The 20,482-nt window shown below is 65.0% G+C and overlaps 1 protein-coding gene across 1 annotated transcript in view; it reads right to left on the reverse strand.

Annotated features, from left to right (window-relative positions):
* Window positions 1–20,482, reverse strand: part of LOC146752640 (tyrosine-protein kinase receptor UFO-like) — a 38,769-nt gene continuing 18,287 nt past the window's right edge. Inside the window, 9 exon segments of the mRNA XM_085531492.1 lie at window positions 1–976; window positions 4,798–4,934; window positions 6,231–6,335; window positions 6,338–6,392; window positions 8,017–8,126; window positions 15,849–15,970; window positions 16,661–16,753; window positions 16,857–16,937; window positions 18,030–18,125. Coding sequence (XP_085387618.1) covers window positions 754–976; window positions 4,798–4,934; window positions 6,231–6,335; window positions 6,338–6,392; window positions 8,017–8,126; window positions 15,849–15,970; window positions 16,661–16,753; window positions 16,857–16,937; window positions 18,030–18,125 — 1,022 coding nt within the window. The 3' untranslated portion in view covers window positions 1–753.

Genomic DNA, 20,482 nt, shown 5'->3' on the forward strand with positions numbered 1-20,482 from the left:
TGGCAGCAAAAGGGTCTTTATTGCTGAGCCCCCCCCCAAATCCAGCCCAAAATGGGGGGGGGGGGCAGAAAGTGCACGGGGGGGGGGGGGGCAATGAGGGGGGGTCCCTTCGTACCTGGGGGGTCCCATTATAATTGGGGGGGGGGTCCAATTATAATTGGGGGGGGTCCCATTTCTTGGGAGGTCCCATTATAATTGGTGGGTCCCATTATAATTGGGGGGGTCCCTTTTTATTTGGGGGGGGGTCCCATTATAATTGGGGGGGTCCCATTATAATTGGGGGGGGTCCCATTTCTGGGGGGGTCCCATTATAATTGGAGGGTCCCTTTGTACCTGGGGGGTCCCCTTTTTATTTGGGGGGGGGTCCCATTTCTGGGGGGGTCCCCTTGAACTGGGGGGGGCTCCTTCGTACCTGGGGGGTCCCCTTTATATTTGGGGGGGGTCCCATTTTTGGGGGGGGTCCCAACCCTGGGGTGGTCCCTTTGTATTTGGGGGGGGGTCCCATTTTATTTGGGGGGGGTCCCATTTCTGGGTGGGGGGGTTGGAAGCTGGCAGTGCAATAGCTGGAAGGGGGGGGGGGGTGTCATATGGGGGGGGGTCTCGTACCTTCCCCCCCCCCCATGAATTCAAGCCCCCTCCTCAGAGGCAGCGCGGGGGGGGGGGGGGGGGCTCCCGGGGGGGGGGTCCCCGATTTCAGTGGGGGGGGGGCAGAAAACATAACGCTGTGCCCCCCCCCCAGCCTCAAGGGGGGGGTTATCGGGGGGGGGTGGGGTGGGGGGTCTCCGGGGTCCCCTCCCCCCATTTCCCCCCCCGCGGCCCCCCCGGCTTCGTCCACGTTGATGTAAATTGGGGGGGGGTCGCGCTGGGTGGGGGGGGGGGCAGATCCCGCAGGACCCCCCCCAAAGCCCCCAGCAGCTCCTCAAAGCTGGGACGGGCCTGGGGGTCTGCGGCCCAACAGCGCAGCATCAGCTCGTACCTGGGGGGGGCACAATCGTTATGGGGGGGGGCAAAGGGGGATGGGGGGGGGGCATAGGGTTGGATGGGGGGGGGCTTAAGGAAGGGGGGGGGTTGGTTTAGGGGGGTCTTTGGGGGGGGTTAAAGGGCACAAAGGGGGGATGGGGGGGTCGGGGGGGGGCTTGAAATGAGGGGGGGTCTGGGGTGGGGGGGTCATAGAGGGGATGGGGGGGGGGGGTCGGTTTGGGGGGGGCTGGGGGGTCTTGGGGGGGTCCAGGCTGGGTCTGGGGGGGCTTGGAACGAGGGGGGGTCTGGGGTGGGGGGGGTCTTGTGGGGGGGTCATAGGATGGATGGGGGGGGCTTAAGGAAGGGGGGGGTCATAGGGGGAATAGGGGGGATCGGTTTGGGGGTCTTTGGGGGGAGTTGGGGGGTCTTGGGGGTGTCCATGCGGGGTATATGGGGGGGGGGGCTTGGAATGAGGGGGGGTCAAAGGGGTGGTCGAAGGGGGGGCTGGGGGGGGGTCTTAAGGAAGGGGGGGGTCAGGGGGGTCGTTTTGGGGGGGGGGGTTCACTGACAGTGGGGGGGACAGAGGAGGGATGGGAGGGGTCGATTTGGGGGGGGCTTTGGGGGGGAGGTGATTTGGGGGGTCTTTGGGGGGGGCAGCAGGGGGATGGGGGGGGTTAATTTGGGGGGGGGTCTCACTGACAGCAGGGGGGGGCAGCAGGGGGGTTATTTGGGGGGGGTTATTTGAGGGGGGTTTATTTGGGGGGGGTTATTTGGGGGGGGTCTCACTGACAGCGGGGGGGGCAGAGGGGGGGGCTATTTGGGGGGGTTATTTGGGGGGAGTTAATTTGGGGGGGGTCTCACTGACAGCGGGGGGGGCAGTGGGGGGGGTTAATATGGGGGGGGTCTCACTGACAGCGGGGGGGGGGCAGTGGGGGGGGGTTATTTGGGGGGGTTATCTGGGGGGGGTTTATTTGGGGGGGGGGTTAATTTGGGGGGGGTCTCACTGACAGCGGGGGGGCAGTGGGGGGGTTAATATGGGGGGGGTCTCACTGACAGCGGGGGGGGGCAGCGGGGGGGTTTATTTGGGGGGGGGTCTCACTGACAGCGGGGGGGCAGTGGGGGGGGTTAATATGGGGGGGGGTCTCACTGACAGCGGGGGGGGCAGCGGGGGGGTTTATTTGGGGGGGGGTCTCACTGACAGCGGGGGGGGCAGTGGGGGGGGGTTAATATGGGGGGGGTCTCTCACTGACAGCGGGGGGGGCAGTGGGGGGGTTATTTTGGGGGGGGTCTCACTGACAGCGGGGGGGGCAGTGGGGGGGGTTAATATGGGGGGGTCTCTCTCTCACTGACAGCGGGGGGGGCAGCGGGGGGGTTTATTTGGGGGGGGGTCTCACTGACAGCGGGGGGGGCAGGGGGGGGGTTATTTGGGGGGGGGTCTCTCACTGACAGCGGGGGGGGCAGCGGGGGGGTTATTTGGGGGGGTTATTTGGGGGGGGGGTCTCTCACTGACAGCGGGGGGGGCAGCGGGGGGGTTATTTGGGGGGGGTTATTTGGGGGGGGGTCTCTCACTGACAGCGGGGGGGGGCAGCGGGGGGGTTAATTTGGGGGGGGTTATTTGGGGGGGTCTCACTGACAGCGGGGGGGGGCAGTGGGGGGGTTAATATGGGGGGGGTTAATTTGGGGGGGGGTCTCACTGACAGCGGGGGGGCAGTGGGGGGGGGTTATTTAAGGGGGGGTCTCACTGACAGCGGGGGGGCAGTGGGGGGGGTTATTTGGGGGGGGTTATTTGGGTGGGGGTCTCTCACTGACAGCGGGGGGGCAGTGGGGGGGTTTATTTGGGGGGGGTTAATATGGGGGGGGTCTCACTGACAGCGGGGGGGGCAGTGGGGGGGTTAATATGGGGGGGGTCTCACTGACAGCGGGGGGGCAGTGGGGGGGGTTATTTGGGGGGGGGTCTCTCACTGACAGCGGGGGGGGCAGTGGGGGGGGGGTTAATTTGGGGGGGGTCCCTCTCACTGACAGCGGGGGGGGCAGCAGGGGGTTTATTTGGGGGGGGTTATTTGGGGGGGGGTTAATATGGGGGGGGTCTCACTGACAGCGGGGGGGGCAGTGGGGGGGGTTAATATGGGGGGGGGTCTCACTGACAGCGGGGGGGGCAGTGGGGGGGGGGTTATTTGGGGGGGGTCTCACTGACAGCGGGGGGGGGCAGTGGGGGGGGGTTAATATGGGGGGGTCTCTCTCTCACTGACAGCGGGGGGGGGCAGTGGGGGGTTATTTGGGGGGGGTCTCTCACTGACAGCGGGGGGGGCAGTGGGGGGTTAATATGGGGGGGGGTCTCACTGACAGCGGGGGGGGCAGCGGGGGGTTAATATGGGGGGGGTCTCACTGACAGCGGGGGGGGCAGCGGGGGGGGGTTAATTTGGGGGGGGTTATTTGGGGGGGGTCTCATTGACAGCGGGGGGGGCAGCGGGGGGGGTTAATTTGGGGGGGTTATTTGGGGGGGGTCTCTCACTGACAGCGGGGGGGGCAGTGGGGGGGGGTTTATTTGGGTGGGGGTCTCACTGACAGCGGGGGGGCAGTGGGGGGGGTTATTTGGGGGGGTTATTTGGGGGGGTCTCACTGACAGTGGGGGGGGGGCAGTGGGGGGGTTAATATGGGGGGGGTCTCACTGACAGCGGGGGGGCAGTGGGGGGGTTAATTTGGGGGGGGGTCTCACTGACAGCGGGGGGGGCAGTGGGGGGGGGTTATTTGGGGGGGGTCTCACTGACAGCGGGGGGGGCAGTGGGGGGGGTTAATATGGGGGGGGTCTCTCTCACTGACAGTGGGGGGGGCAGTGGGGGGGGTATTTGGGTGGGGTCTCTCTCTCACTGACAGTGGGGGGGGGCAGTGGGGGGGTTATTGGGGGGGGTTAATATGGGGGGGGGTCTCACTGACAGCGGGGGGGGCAGTGGGGGGGGTTAATATGGGGGGGGGTCTCACTGACAGTGGGGGGGGGCAGTGGGGGGGGTTAATATGGGGGGGGGTCTCACTGACAGTGGGGGGGGGCAGTGGGGGGGGTTAATATGGGGGGGGTCTCACTGACAGCGGGGGGGGCAGTGGGGGGGGGGTTATTTGGGGGGGTTAATATGGGGGGGGTCTCACTGACAGCGGGGGGGGCAGTGGGGGGGGTTAATTTGGGGGGGGGTCTCTCACTGACAGTGGGGGGGGGCAGTGGGGAGGGGTTATTTGGGGGGGGTTAATATGGGGGGGGGTCTCACTGACAGCGGGGGGGGGGCAGTGGGGGGGGGTTAATATGGGGGGGGGTCTCTCACTGACAGCGGGGGGGGGCAGTGGGGGGGGTTATTTGGGGGGGGTTAATTTGGGGGGGGTCTCACTGACAGCGGGGGGGCAGTGGGGGGTTATTTGGGGGGGTTATTTGGGGGGGGGTCTCACTGACAGCGGGGGGGGCAGTGGGGGGGGTTAATTTGGGGGGGGGTCTCTCACTGACAGCGGGGGGGGGCAGTGGGGGGTTTATTTGGGTGGGGGTCTCACTGACAGCGGGGGGGGCAGCGGGGGGGTTATTTGGGGGGTTAATTTGGGGGGGGTTATTTGGGGAGGGGTCTCTCTCACTGACAGCGGGGGGGGCAGCGGGGGGGGTTATTTGGGGGGGGTCTCTCTCTCACTGACAGCGGGGGGGCAGTGGGGGGGGTTAATATGGGGGGGGGTCTCACTGACAGCGGGGGGGGGCAGTGGGGGGGGTTATTTGGGGGGGGTTAATTTGGGGGGGTCTCTCTCTCACTGACAGCGGGGGGGGGCAGTGGGGGGGGGTTAATATGGGGGGGTCTCTCTCTCACTGACAGCGGGGGGGGGCAGTGGGGGGCGCTTTGAGGCGCTGCCCCCGGCGCAGGGAACTCGTAGACGTCGCTGTTCTCCAGCCCCGGGTACGGGCTGCGGCCCAGGGCGGCCACCTCCCACATGGTCACACCGAAGGACCACTGGGAGAGAGACCACAATGGGGGGGGGGCAATGAGGGGGGGTTAATGGGGGGGGGGTCAATGGGGGGGGTCCCACATGGTCACCCCAAAGGACCACTGTGAGACCCCCGAAATGGGGGGTGTCAATGAGGGGGGGTCAATGGAGGGGGGTCCCACCTCCCACATGGTCACCCCAAAGGACCACTGAGAGACCCCCAACATGGGGGGGTCAATGAGGGGGGTCATGGGGGGTCCCATGGGTGGGGGGTTCCATGGTGGTCCCAAGATGGGGGGTGGTCCCAATTGGGGGGGGTCCCAATGATGGGGGTCCCTTGGGGGGGGTCCTTGGGGAGCTGGTCCCAAGGGTGGGGGTCCCATAGGGGGGGTCCCCTGGGAGGGAGGGGGGTCCCATGGGGGGGGGTCCCATAGGGAGATCCCATGGGGGGGGTCCCTTGGTGGGGGGATTCCATGGGGGGGGGTCCCATGGGGGTGGGCCCATAGGGGGGGGGTCCCTTGGGGGGGGGTTCCATGGGGGGCCCAAGATGAGGGATCCCAATATGGGGGGGGGTCCCAATGGGGGGGCGTCCCTTGGGGGGAGGGGGTCCCATATGGAGATCCCATGGGGGGGGTCCCATAGGTGGGGTCCCTTGGGGAGGGGGGTTCCATGGGGGTCCCAAGATGAGGGGTCCCAATATGGGGGGGGGTCCCTTTGGGGGGGTGGGGTGTCCCATGGGTGGGGGGTCCCATTTGGGGGTCCCATGGGGGGGGTCCCATATGGGGGTCCCTTGGTGGGGGGGGGTTCCATGGGGTCCCAAAATGAGGGTCCCAATATGGGGGGTGGTCCCAATGGGGGGGCGTCCCTTGGGGGGGGTCCCATAGGGAGAGTTTCCATGGGGGTCCCAGATGAGGGGTCCCAATATGGGGGGTGGTCCCAATGGGGGTGGTCCCATGGTGGGGGGGGGGTCCCATAGGGGGCCCCATGGGGGTGGGGTCCCATTGGGTTGGGGGGGGTCCCATGATTTGGGGTCCCTGGGGGATCCAATAAGGGGGGGGGGTGTTTGAAGCCCCTATGAGGGGGGTCCCACGGGTTGGGGGGGGGGTCCCATGGGGTGGGGGGGGGTCCCATGGGGGGGGGTCCCATTGGGTGAGGGGGGGGCCCATGCTTTGGGGTCCCTGGGGGATCCATTAGGGGGGGGTGGGGGGGGTGTTTGAAGCCCTATTCAGGGGGGTCCCATTTGGGGGGGGTCCCATGGGGGGGGTGTCCCATGGGGTGGGGGGGGTCCCATGATTTGGGGGGGGTCCCATTTGCCCCCTCACCACGTCGCTCTTGGTGCTGTACACTCGATCTGCCAGACTCTCGGGTGCCGCCCATTTAACGGGGATGGGGGCGGGGCGGCGCTGCCGGTAATAATGGCCGCCCCCCCCCAGCGGCGGCACAGCCCGAAATCAGCCACGACGACCCTCCAACAGGAGCCCAACCTGCGGAAATGGGGCGGGGGGCGTCAATGGGGGAACGCAGAGAACACAGCGCCACCGTGTGGCCATAGGGGGAATAGCACCGAACACAGCGCACACAGCGCCACCGTGTGGCCATAGGGGGAATAGCACCCAACACAGCGCACACAGCGCCACCGTGTGGTGACACAGGGAATAGCACCCAACACAGCGCACACAGCGCCACCGTGTGGTGACACAGGGAATAGCACCCAACACAGCGCACACAGCGCCACCGTGTGGCCATAAAGGGAATAGCACCGAACACAGCGCACACAGCGCCACCGGGTGGCCATAGGGGGAATAGCACCCAACACAGCGCACACAGCGCCACCGTGTGGACATAGGGGAATAGCACCGAACACAGCGCACACAGCGCCACCGGGTGGTGACAGGGGGAATAGCAGCCAACACAGCGCACACAGCGCCACCGTGTGGCGACACCGGGAATAGCACCCAACACAGCGCACACAGCGCCACCGTGTGGTGACACCGGGAATAGCACCCAACACAGCGCACACAGCGCCACCGGGTGGCCATAGGGGGAATAGCACCATACACAGCGCACACAGCGCCACCGTGTGGTGACACCGGGAATAGCACCCAACACAGCGCACATCTGAATGGGGTCCCTATATGGACCCCCATATCCCCCATATCCCACCCCATATCCACCCATACCCCCCCCCCTTGACCCCAATGTCCCCATATCCCCCCATAGATCCCTATAGGGACCCTATATCCCCCCATATCCACTCATATCCCCCCGTATCCCCATATCCCCCATATCTCCCCATATCCCCCCCTTGACCCCAATGTCCCCCATATCCCCCCATAGATCCCTATAGGGACCCTATATCCCCCCATATCCACTCATATCCCCCCGTATCCCCCCCTTTACCCCAATGTCCCCATATCCCCCCATAGAGCCCTATAGGGACCCCACATCCCCTATACCCCCCATATCCCCATATCCCCCCATAGAGCCCTATAGGGACCCCACATCCCCCCATAGAGCCCTATAGGGACCCCAAATCCCCCCATCTCCCCCCATCTCCCCCATAACCCTAACCCTAACCCTAACCCGCCCCACATCCCCCCATACTCCCCATATTCCCCATATCCCCCCATGTCCCCATATCCTGCCCCACATCCCCCACATCCCCCCACAGAGCCCTATAGGGATCCCCCATCCCCTATACCCCCATATCCCCCACATCCCCCATATCCCCCCATAGAGCCCTATAGGGACCCCCCATCCCCTATACCCCCCGTATCCCCCCATATATCCCCATATCCCCCCATAGAGCCCTATAGGGACCCCATATCCCCCCATCTCCCCCCGCCCCACATCCCCCCATACTCCCCATATTCCCCATATCCCCATATCCCCCCATAGAGCCCTATAGGGACCCCATATCCCCTATACCCCCCATATCCCCCACATCCCCCATATCCCCATATCCCCCCATAGAGCCTTATAGGAACCCCATATCCCCCCATAGAGCCCTATAGGGACCCCACATCCCCTATAACCCCCATATCCCCCATATCCCCATATTCCCCCATAGAGCCCTATAGGGACCCCCCATCCCGCCCCATAACCCACATGCAGTTCCTGGCCGCCAGGTCTCGGTGCAGGACGCGCTGCTGACTCAGATATTCCATCCCAGCCGCGATGTCCGACATGAACGAAACCAACCGACACATGGGCAGCGCCTGGGGGGGATCAACAGCACTTACAGCCCCCCCACCTGCCCCATTAGACCCCCCAGGACCCCCAAAACCCCCCCAGGACCCCCAAATCCCCCCCAGGACCCCCAAATCCCCCCAGGACCCCCCCAGCCCCCCATCTGCCCCACAAAGACCCCCATCTGCCCCCCAAGCCCCCCCCAGGACTCCCACCTGACCCCCAAGACCCCCATCTGCCCCATAAGACCCCCCTGAGACCCCCATCTGCCCCCTGAGACCCCCCCCAGGACCCCCAAAACCCCCCCAGGACCCTCAATCCCCCCCAGGACCCCCCCAGCCCCCCATCTGCCCCCCAAGCCCCCCCAGGACTCCCACCTGACCCCCAAGACCCCCATCTGCCCCATAAGGACCCTCCCAGGACCCCCATCTGCCCCATAAGACCCCCCTGAGACCCCCATCTGCCCCCTGAGACCCCCCCCAGGACCCCCAAGACCCCCCCTGGACCCCCAATATCTCCCAATTCTACCCCAGGACCCCCCCAGCCCCCCAAGTGCCCCCTCAGACCCCCCCAGGACCCCCAAAGCCCCCCCAGGACCCCCAAATCCCCCAGGACCCCCCCAGCCCCCCATCTGCCCCCAAAGCCCCCCCCAGGATTCCCACCTGACCCCCAAGACCCCCATCTGCCTCCCGAGACCCCCCCCAGGACCCCATCTGCCCCATAAGACCCCCCTGAGACCCCCATCTGCCCCCTAAGAACCCCCATCTGCCCCCCCAAAGACCCCCATCTGCCCCCTGAGACCCCCCCCAGGACCCCCAAGACCCCCCCTGGACCCCCAATATCCCCCAATTCTACCCCAGGACCCCCCCAGCCCCCCAAGTGCCCCCATAAGACCCCCCAGGACCCCCAAATCCCCCCCAGGACCCCCCCAGCCCCCCATCTGCCCCCAAAGCCCCCCCCAGGATTCCCACCTAACCCCCAAGACCCCCATCTGCCCCATAAGACCCCCCTGAGACCCCCATCTGCCCGAGACCCCCCCCAGGACCCCCAAAACCCCCCCAGGACCCCCAATTCCCCAGGACACCCCAGCCCCCCATCTGCCCCCCAAGCCCCCCCCAGAACTCCCACCTGACCCCTAAGACCCCCATCTGCCCCATAAGGACCCTCCCAGGATCCCATCTGTCCCGTAAGATCCCCAAGACCCCCAACTGCCTCCCAAGACCCCCCCCAGGACCCCCAAGACCCCCCCTGGACCCCCAATATCCCCCAATTCTACCCCAGGACCCCCCCAGCCCCCCAAGTGCCCCCATAAGACCCCCCCAGGACCCCCAAATCCCCCCCAGGACCCCCCCAGACCCCCATCTGCCCCCCAAGCCCCCCCCAGGACTCCCACCTGACCCCCAAGACCCCCATCTGCCTCCCGAGACCCCCCCCAGGACCCCATCTGCCCCATAAGACCCCCCTGAGACCCCCATTGCCACCTAAGAACCCCCATCTGCCCCCTGAGACCCCCCCTGGACCCCCAATATCCCCCAATTCTACCCCAGGACCCCCCCAGCCCCCCAAGTGCCCCCATAAGACCCCCCCAGGACCCCCAAATCCCCCCCAGGACCCTCAATCCCCCCCAGGACCCCCCCAGCCCCCCATCTGCCCCATAAGACCCCCCCAGGACTCCCACCTGACCCCCAGGACCCCCATCTGCCCCATAAGACCCCCCTGAGACCCCCATCTGCCCCCTGAGACCCCCCAGGACCCCCAAGACCCCCCCTGGGCCTCCAATATCCCCCAATTCTACCCCAGGACCCCCCCAGCCCCCCAAGTGCCCCCATAAGACCCCCCCAGGACCCCCAAATCCCCCCCAGGACCCTCAATCCCCCCCCAGGACCCCCCCAGCCCCCCATCTGCCCCATAAGACCCCCCCAGGACTCCCACCTGACCCCCAAGACCCCCATCTGCCTCCTGAGACCCCCCCAGGACCCCCATCTGCCCCATAAGACCCCCCTGAGACCCCCATCTGCCCCGAGACCCCCCCCCAGGACCCCCAAGACCCCCCTCTGGACCCCCAATATCCCCCAATTCTACCCCAGGACCCCCCCAGCCCCCCAAGTGCCCCCATAAGACCCCCCCAGGACCCCCAAATCCCCCCCAGGACCCTCAATCCCCCCCAGGACCCCCCCAGCCCCCCATCTGCCCCACAAAGACCCCCATCTCACCCCCAAGCCCCCCCCAGGACTCCCACCTGACCCCCAAGACCCCCATCTGCCCCATAAGGACCCCCCCAGTACCCCATCTGTCCCGTAAGATCCCCAAGACCCCCATCTGCCTCCCGAGACCCCCCCCAGGACCCCCAAGACCCCCCCAGGACCCCCAAATCCCCCCCAGGACCCCCCAGCCCCCCATCTGCCCCATAAGACCCCCCCAGGACTCCCACCTGACCCCCAAGACCCCCATTTGCCCCATAAGGACCCCCCCCAGGACCCCATCTGTCCCATAAGACCCCCCTGAAACCCCCATCTGCCCCCTAAGAACCCCCATCTGCCCCCACAAGACCCCCCCCCAGGACCCCCAAGACCCCCCCTGGACCCCCAATATCCCCCAATTCTACCCCAGGACCCCCCAGCCCCCCAAGTGCCCCCTAAGAACCCCCCCAGGACCCCCAAATCCCCCCAGTACCCTCAATCCCCCCCCAGGACACCCCAGCCCCCCATCTGCCCCCCAAGCCCCCCCCAGGACTCCCACCTGACCCCCAAGACCCCCATCTGCCCCATAAGACCCCCTGAGACCCCCAGCTGCCCCGAGACCCCCCCCAGGACCCCCAAATCCCCCCCAGGACCCCCAAATCCCCCCCAGGACCTTCAATCCCCCCCCAGGACCCCCCCAGACCCCATCTGCCCCACAAAGACCCCCATCTGCCCCCCAAGCCCCCCCCAGGATTCCCACCTGACCCCCAAGAGCCCCATCTGCCCCATAAGACCCCCCTGAGACCCCCATCTGCCCCAAGACCCCCCCCAGGACCCCCAGGACCTTCAATCCCCCCCAGGACCCCCCCAGCCCCCCATCTGCCCCCCAACCCCCCCCCAGGACTCCCACCTGACCCCCAAGACCCCCATCTGCCCCATAAGGACCCCCCCAGGACCCCATCTGTCCCGTAAGATCCCCAAGACCCCCATCTGCCTCCCGAGACCCCCCCAGGACCCCCAAGACCCCCCCTGGACCCCCAATATCCCCCAATTCTACCCCAGGACCCCCCAGCCCCCCAAGTGCCCCCATAAGACCCCCACAGGACCCCCAAATCCCCCAGTACCCTCAATCCCCCCCCAGGACCCCCCTAGCCCCCCATCTGCCCCATAAGACCCCCCCAGGACTCCCACCTGACCCCCAAGACCCCCATCTGCCTCCTGAGACCCCCCCAGGACCCCCATCTGCCCCATAAGACCCCCCTGAGACCCCCATCTGCCCCCTAAGAACCCCCATCTGTCCCCCCAAAGGCCCCCATCTGCCCCCCGAGACACCCCCCCCCTGGACCCCCAAGACCCCCCCGGACCCCCAATATCCCCCCAGGACCCCCCAGGCCCCCATCTGCCCCATAAGACCCCCCCAGGACTCCCACCTGACCCCCAAGACCCCCATCTGCCCCATACGGGCCCCCCCAGGACCCCATCTGTCCCGTAAGATCCCCAAGACCCCCATCTGCCCCCTAAGAACCCCCATCTGCCCCCCCAAAGACCCCCATCTGCCCCCCGAGACACCTCCCCCCTGGACCCCCAAGACCCCCCCGGACCCCCAATATCCCCCCAGGACTCCCCCAGCCCCCCATCTGCCCCCCAAGCTCCCCCCAGGATTCCCACCTGACCCCCAAGACCTCCATCTGCCCCATAAGACCCCCCTGAGACCCCCATCTGCCCCCTGAGACCCCCCCCAGGACCCCCAAAACCCCCCCAGGACCCCCAAATCCCCCCCAGGACCCCCCCAGCCCCCCATCTGCCCCACAAAGACCCCCATCTGCCCCCCAAGCCCCCCCCAGGATTCCCACCTGACCCCCAAGAGCCCCATCTGCCCCATAAGACCCCCCTGAGACCCCCATCTGCCCCAAGACCCCCCCCAGGACCCCCAGGACCTTCAATCCCCCCCAGGACCCCCCCAGCCCCCCATCTGCCCCCCAACCCCCCCCCAGGACTCCCACCTGACCCCCAAGACCCCCATCTGCCCCATAAGGACCCCCCCAGGACCCCATCTGTCCCGTAAGATCCCCAAGACCCCCATCTGCCTCCCGAGACCCCCCCAGGACCCCCAAGACCCCCCCTGGACCCCCAATATCCCCCAATTCTACCCCAGGACCCCCCCAGCCCCCCAAGTGCCCCCATAAGACCCCCACAGGACCCCCAAATCCCCCCAGTACCCTCAATCCCCCCCCAGGACCCCCCTAGCCCCCCATCTGCCCCATAAGACCCCCCCAGGACTCCCACCTGACCCCCAAGACCCCCATCTGCCTCCTGAGACCCCCCCAGGACCCCCATCTGCCCCATAAGACCCCCCTGAGACCCCCATCTGCCCCCTAAGAACCCCCATCTGTCCCCCCAAAGGCCCCCATCTGCCCCCCGAGACACCCCCCCCCTGGACCCCCAAGACCCCCCCGGACCCCCAATATCCCCCCAGGACCCCCCAGGCCCCCATCTGCCCCATAAGACCCCCCCAGGACTCCCACCTGACCCCCAAGACCCCCATCTGCCCCATACGGGCCCCCCCAGGACCCCATCTGTCCCGTAAGATCCCCAAGACCCCCATCTGCCCCCTAAGAACCCCCATCTGCCCCCCCAAAGACCCCCATCTGCCCCCCGAGACACCTCCCCCCTGGACCCCCAAGACCCCCCCGGACCCCCAATATCCCCCCAGGACACCCCAGCCCCCCATCTGCTCCATAAGACCCCCCCAGGATTCCCACCTGACCCCCAAGACCCCCATCTGCCTCCCGAGACCCCCCCCAGGACCCCCATCTGCCCCACAAGACCCCCCTGAGACCCCCATCTGCCCCCTAAGAACCCCCATCTGCCCCCCCAAAGACCCCCATCTGCCCCCCGAGACACACCCCCAGGACCCCCAAGACCCCCCCTGGACCCCCAATATCCCCCAATTCTACCCCAGGACCCCCCCAGCCCCCCAAGTGCCCCCATAAGACCCCCCCAGAACCCCCAAATCCCCCCCAGGACCCTCAATCCCCCCCAGGACCCCCCCAGCCCCCCATCTGCCCCACAAGCCCCCCCCAGGACTCCCACCTGACCCCCAAGACCCCCATCTGCCCCATAAGGACCCCCCCAGGACCCCATCTGCCCCATAAGATCCCCAAGACCCCCATCTGCCTCCTGAGACCCCCCCTGGACCCCCAAGACCCCCCCGGACCCCCAATATCCCCCCAGGACCCCCCCAGCCCCCCATCTGCCCCATAAGACCCCCCCAGGACTCCCACCTGACCCCCAAGACCCCCATCTGCCCCATAAGACCCCCCTGAGACCCCCATCTGCCCCGAGACCCCCCCCAGGACCCCCAAAACCCCCCAGGACCCTCAATCCCCCCCCAGGACCCCCCCAGTCCCCCATCTGCCCCCCAAGCTCCCCCCAGGACTCCCACCTGACCCCCAAGACCCCCATCTGCCCCATAAGGACCCCCCCCCAGGACCCCATCTGTCCCGTAAGATCCCCAAGACCCCCATCTGCCTCCCGAGACCCCCCCCAGGACCCCATCTGCCCCATAAGACCCCCCTGAGACCCCCATCTGCCCCCTGAGACCCCCCCCAGGACCCCCAAGACCCCCCCTGGACACCCAATATCTCCCAATTCTACCCCAGGACCCCCCCAGCCCCCCAAGTGCCCCCTAAGACCCCCCCCAGGACCCCCAATTCCCCCTCAGCCCCCCCCCAGGACCCCCAGGGCCCCCCCAGGACCCCCCCAGCTCCCCATCTGCCCCCCAAGCCCCCCCCAGGACTCCCACCTGACCCCCAAGACCCCCATCTGCCCCATAAGGACCCTCCCAGGACCCCATCTGTCCCGTAAGATCCCCAAGACCCCCATCTGCCTCCTGAGACCCCCCCAGGACCCCCATCTGCCCCCCAAGACCCCCCTGAGACCCCCATCTGCCCCCTAAGAACCCCCATCTGTCCCCCCAAAGACCCCCATCTGCCCCCCGAGACACACCCCCCCTGGACCCCCAAGACCCCCCTGGACCCTCAATCCCCCCCCAGGGCCCCCCCAGCCCCCCATCTGCCCCCCAAGCCCCCCCAGGACTCCCACCTGACCCCCAAGACCCCCATCTGCCCCATAAGGACCCCCCCCAGGACCCCATCTGCCCCATAAGACCCCCCTGAGACCCCCATCTGCCCCCTGAGACCACCCCCAGGACCCCCAAGACCCCCCCTGGACCCCCAATATCCCCCAATTCTACCCCAGGACCCCCCCAGCCCCCCAAGTGCCCCCATAAGACCCCCCCAGGACCCCCAATTCCCCCCCAGGACCCTCAATCCCCCCCCAGGACCCCCCCAGCCCCCCATCTGCCCCATAAGACCCCCCCAGGACTCCCACCTGACCCCCAGGACCCCCATCTGCCCCATAAGACCCCCCTGAGACCCCCATCTGCCCCCTGAGACCCCCCCCAGGACCCCCAAAACCCCCCCAGGACCCTCAATCCCCCCCCAGGACCCCCCAGCCCCCCATCTGCCCCATAAGACCCCCCCAGGACTCCCACCTGACCCCCAAGACCCCCATCTGCCCCATAAGGACCCCCCCAGGACCCCATCTGTCCCATAAGATCCCCAAGACCCCCATCTGCCTCCCGAGACCCCCCCCAGGACCCCCATCTGCCCCATAAGACCCCCCTGAGACCCCCATCTGCCCCCTGAGACCCCCCCCAGGACCCCCAAGACCCCCCCTGGACCCCCAATATCTCCCAATTCTACCCCAGGACCCCCCCAGCCCCCCAAGTGCCCCCATAAGACCCCCCCCAGGACCCCCAAATCCCCCCCAGGACCCTCAATCCCCCCCCAGGACCCCCCCAGCCCCCCATCTGCCCCCCAACCCCCCCCCAGGACTCCCACCTGACCCCCAAGACCCCCATCTGCCCCCTAAGAACCCCCATCTGCCCCCCCAAAGACCCCCATCTGCCCCCCGAGACACCCCCCCCCTGGACCCCCAAGACCCCCCCGGACCCCCAATATCCCCCCAGGACCCCCCAGCCCCCCATCTGCCCCATAAGACCCCCCCAGGACTCCCACCTGACCCCCAAGACCCCCATCTGCCCCCTGAGACCACCCCCAGGACCCCCAATACTCCCCACCAGGACCCCCAATATCCCCCAATTCTACCCCAGGACCCCCCCAGCCCCCCAAGTGCCCCCATAAGACCCCCCCAGGACCCCCAAATCCCCCCCAGTACCCTCAATCCCCCCCCAGGACCCCCCCAGCCCCCCATCTGCCCCATAAGACCCCCCCAGGACTCCCACCTGACCCCCAAGACCCCCATCTGCCCCATAAGGGCCCCCCCAGGACCCCATCTGCCCCATAAGACCCCCCTGAGACCCCCATCTGCCCCCTGAGACCCCCCCCAGGACCCCCAAGACCCCCCCAGGACCCCCAAATCCCCCCCCAGGAGCTCCCCAGCCCCCCAAGTGCCCCCTAAGACCCCCCCAGGACCCCCAATTCCCCCTCAGCCCCCCCCAGGACCCCCATTTCCCCCCCAGGACCCCCATTTCCCCCCATATCTGACCATGGGCCGCTCCCCGAGGCGGCAGCGCAGCAGGAATCGATGCAGGTCCCCGTGTCGCATGAACGGCAGCAGCACCACCGGCGTGGGGGGGGCGTCCGGCCCACTGCGCTGCAGGCAGACCCCTATGGGGCAGGATGTGGGGCTGAGACCCCTATGGGGCAGGGTGTGGGGCTGAGACCCCTATGGGGCAGGGTGTGGGGCTGAGACCCCTATGGGGCAGGACAGGTGTGGGGCTGAGACCCCTATGGGGCAGGATGTGGGGCTGAGACCCCTATGGGGCAGGATGTGGGGCTGAGACCCCTATGGGGCAGGGTGTGGGGCTGAGACCCCTATGGGGCAGGGAAGGTGTGGGGCTGAGACCCCTATGGGGCAGGGCAGGTGTGGGGCTGAGACCCCTATGGGGCAGGGAAGGTGTGGGGCTGAGACCCCTATGGGGCAGGACAGGTGTGGGGCTGAGACCCCTATAGGGCAGGACAGATGTGGGGCTGAGACCCCTATGGGGCTGAGACCCCTATGGGGCAGGACAGGTGTGGGGCTGAGACCCCTATAGGGCAGGACAGATGTGGGGCTGAGACCCCTATGGGGCAGGATGTGGGGCTGAGACCCCTATGGGGCTGAGACCCCTATGGGGCAGGGAAGGTGTGGGGCAGACACTGATCACTCCCTATCACCCCATAAGTTACGGGGTCCCCCCCTGCCCCATAAGTTGTGGGTCCCCCCCATAAGTTGTGGGTCCCCCCTGCCCCACAAGTTGTGGGTTCCCCCCATAAGTTGTGGGTCCCCCCCTGCCCCACAAGTTGTGGGTCACTCACCGATGAGCCTCATGACGTTGGGGTGCTGGAATTCCTTCATGCAGGCGGCCTCGGTCAGGAAATCCTCCAGGTCCCCCCGGGAGCAAATGGCCACTAATTCATTAAGAAAGGGGTTAATTAATGACTGGGGGGGGGGTCATTAATGAATGGGGGGTTAATTAATGAATGGGGGGTTAATTAATGAACGACCACTCACTCTTCATGGTCTTCACGGCCACTTTCAGGACCCCCCCTCCGTCCTGCTGCAGTTCACCCTCCATCACCGCCCCGAACTCGCCTGCGGTTATGGGGCACTTATGGGGTGTGGGGTTATGGGGTCCCTATGGGGCTCTATGGGGACCCTATGGGGCTCTATGGGGCTCTAAGAGTTCCTATGGGGCTCTATGGGTCACTATGGGGCTCTATGGGGTGCCTATGAGTTCCTATGGGGCTCTATGGGTCACTATGGAGCTCTATGGGGTGCCTATGAGTTCCTATGGGGCTCTATGGGGCTCTAAGAGTTCCTATGGGGCTCTATGGGTCACTATGGAGCTCTATGGGGTGCCTATGAGTTCCTATGGGGCTCTATGGGGTGCCTATGAGTTCCTATGGGGCTCTATGAGTTCCTATGGGGCTCTATGGGGTGCCTATGAGTTTCTATGGGGTGCCTATGAGTTGCTATGGGTCACTAAGGGTCCCTATAAGGTCTCTATGGGTCTCTATGTGTCTCTATGGGGTCCCTGTGCGTCTCTATGGGTCACTATGGGTCCCTATGAGTTCCTATGGGTCATCAAGGGTCCCTATGGGGTCTCTATGTGTCTCTATGGGGTCCCTATGTGTCTCTATGGGTCTCTATGGGGTCTCTATGGGTCCCTATGGGTTTCTATGGGGTTCCTATGTGTCTCTATGGGTCTCTATGGGTCCCTATGGGTCTCTATGGGGTCCCTATGGGTTTCTATGGGGTCTCTATGTGTCTCTATGGGTCTCTATGGGGTCCCTATGGGTCCCTATGTGTCTCTATGTGTCTCTATGAGTCCCTATGTGTCCCTATGGGGTCCCTATGGGTCCCTATGTGTCTCTATGGGTTCCTATGTGTCCCTATGGGTCCCTATGTGTCCCTATGGGGTCCCTATGGGTCCCTATGGGGTTTCTATGGGGTCCCTATGGGGTCCCTATGGGTCCCTATGGGTTTCTATGGGGTCTCTATGGGTCCCTATGGGTTTCTATGGGGTTCCTATGTGTCTCTATGGGTCTCTATGGGGTTTCTATGCGTTCCTATGGGTCCCTATGTGTCCCTATGTGTCCCTATGTGTCTCTATGGGTCTCTATGGGTTTCTATGGGGTCCCTATGGGTCCCTATGGGTCCCTATGGGTCGCTATGGGTCCGTACCTTCTCCCAGTGTCTTCCCCGTCCTCACTCTCTGCTGTTCCACCATCACGTCCCGCAGCCGCACGCGGAGATCGGCCCCGACACCCAGGGAGCGCACTGCGGGGTTATGGGGTGCTATGGGCTATGGGGTGTTATGGGCTATGGGGTGTGGTTATGGGGTGTTATGGGGTATGGGGTGCTATGGGGTTATGGGGCACTCACAGATCGGCCCCGACACCCAGGGAGCGCACTGCGGGGTTATGGGGTATGGGGGGTATTGGGGTCCATAGGGTGTCATTATGGGCTATGGGGTGCTATGGGGTATGGGGTGTCGTTATGGGCTATGGGGTGCTATGGGGTATTCAGGGCTATGGGGTGCTATGGGCTATGGGGTGCTATGGGGTATTCAGGGTTATGGGGTATGGGGGGTATTAGGGCGTCGTTATGGGCTATGGGGTGCTATGGGCTATGGGGTGCTATGGGGTATGGGGTGTTGTTATGGGGTGTTGTTATGGGGTGCTATGGGGTATTCAGGGCTATGGGGTGTGGTTATGGGGTGCTATGGGATGTTATGGGTTATGGGGTGCTATGGGGTACTCAGGGCTATGGGGTGTTGTTATGGGGTGCTATGGGGTGTTATGGGTTATGGGGTCTATGGGGTATTCAGGGCTATGGGGTGTTGTTATGGGGTCTATGGGGTATTCAGGGCTATGGGGTGTGGTTATGGGGTGTGGTTATGGGGTGCTATGGGGTATTCAGGGCTATGGGGTGTGGTTATGGGGTCTATGGGGTATTCAGGGCTATGGGGTGTGGTTACGGGGTGCTATGGGGTGTTATGGGTTATGGGGTCTATGGGGTATTCAGGGCTATGGGGTGTGGTTATGGGGTCTATGGGGTGTTATGGGTTATGGGGTCTATGGGGTATTCAGGGCTATGGGGTGTGGTTATGGGGTCTATGGGGTGTTATGGGTTATGGGGTCTATGGGGTATTCAGGGCTATGGGGTGTGGTTATGGGGTCTATGGGGTATTCAGGGCTATGGGGTGTGGTTATGGGGTGTTATGGGGTGTTGTTATGGGGTCTATGGGGTATTCAGGGCTATGGGGTGTTATGGGTTATGGGGTCTATGGAGTACTCAGGGCTATGGGGTCTATGGGGTACTCAGGGCTATGGGGTCTATGGGGTATTCAGGGCTATGGGGTGTGGTTATGGGGTGCTATGGGGTGTTGTTATGGGGTGTGGTTATGGGGTGCTATGGGGTATTCAGGGCTATGGGGTGCGGTTATGGGGTGCTATGGGGTGTGGTTATGGGGTGCTATGGGTTATGGGGCGCTATGGGGTACTCAGGGCTATGGGGTGTTGTTATGGGGTGTGGTTATGGGGTCTATGGGGTATTCAGGGCTATGGGGTATTGTTATGGGGTGTTATGGGGTATTCAGGGCTATGGGGTGTGGTTATGGGGTGCTATGGGGTATTCAGGGCTATGGGGTGGTGTTATGGGGTGTGGTTATGGGGTGCTATGGGGTGTTATGGGTTATGGGGTATTCAGGGTTATGGGGTGTTATGGGGTCTATGGGGTATTCAGGGTTATAGGGTGTGGTTATGGGGTCTATGGGGTATTCAGGGCTATGGGGTGTTGTTATGGGGTCTATGGGGTGTTGTTATGGGCTATGGGGTGTGGTTATGGGGTCTATGGGGTGTTATGGGTTATGGGGTATTCAGGGTTATGGGGTGTTATGGGGTCTATGGGGTATTCAGGGTTATGGGGTGTGGTTATGGGGTGTGGTTATGGGGTGCTATGGGGTATTCAGGGTTATGGGGTGTTGTTATGGGGTCTATGGGGTATTCAGGGCTATGGGGTGTTGTTATGGGGTCTATGGGGTGTTGTTATGGGCTATGGGGTGTGGTTATGGGGTCTATGGGGTACTCAGGGCTATGGGGTGTTATGGGTTATGGGGTGCTATGGGGTGTTATGGGCTATGGGGTGTGGTTATGGGGTGCTATGGGGTATTCAGGGCTATGGGGTGTGGTTATGGGGTGCTATGGGGTATTCAGGGCTATGGGGTGTGGTTATGGGGTCTATGGGGTGTTATGGGGTCTATGGGGTACTCAGGGCTATGGGGTGTGGTTATGGGGTGTGGTTATGGGGTATTCAGGGCTATGGGGTGTTATGGGCTATGGGGTCTATGGGGTATTCAGGGCTATGGGGTGTGGTTATGGGGTGTGGTTATGGGGTATTCAGGGCTATGGGGTGTTATGGGCTATGGGGTCTATGGGGTATTCAGGGCTATGGGGTGCTATGGGGTACTCAGGGCTATGGGGTGTGGTTATGGGGTGCTATGGGGTGTTATGGGTTATGGGGTCTATGGGGTATTCAGGGCTATGGGGTGTGGTTATGGGGTGCTATGGGGTATTCAGGGCTATGGGGTGTTGTTATGGGGTGCTATGGGGTGCTATGGGGTGTGGTTATGGGGT

The sequence above is a fragment of the Coturnix japonica genome, unplaced genomic scaffold (genome assembly GCF_054131305.1).
Source record: "Coturnix japonica strain WE unplaced genomic scaffold, WE-NBRP24 Scf043, whole genome shotgun sequence".
Classification (NCBI taxonomy): Eukaryota; Metazoa; Chordata; class Aves; order Galliformes; family Phasianidae; genus Coturnix; species Coturnix japonica.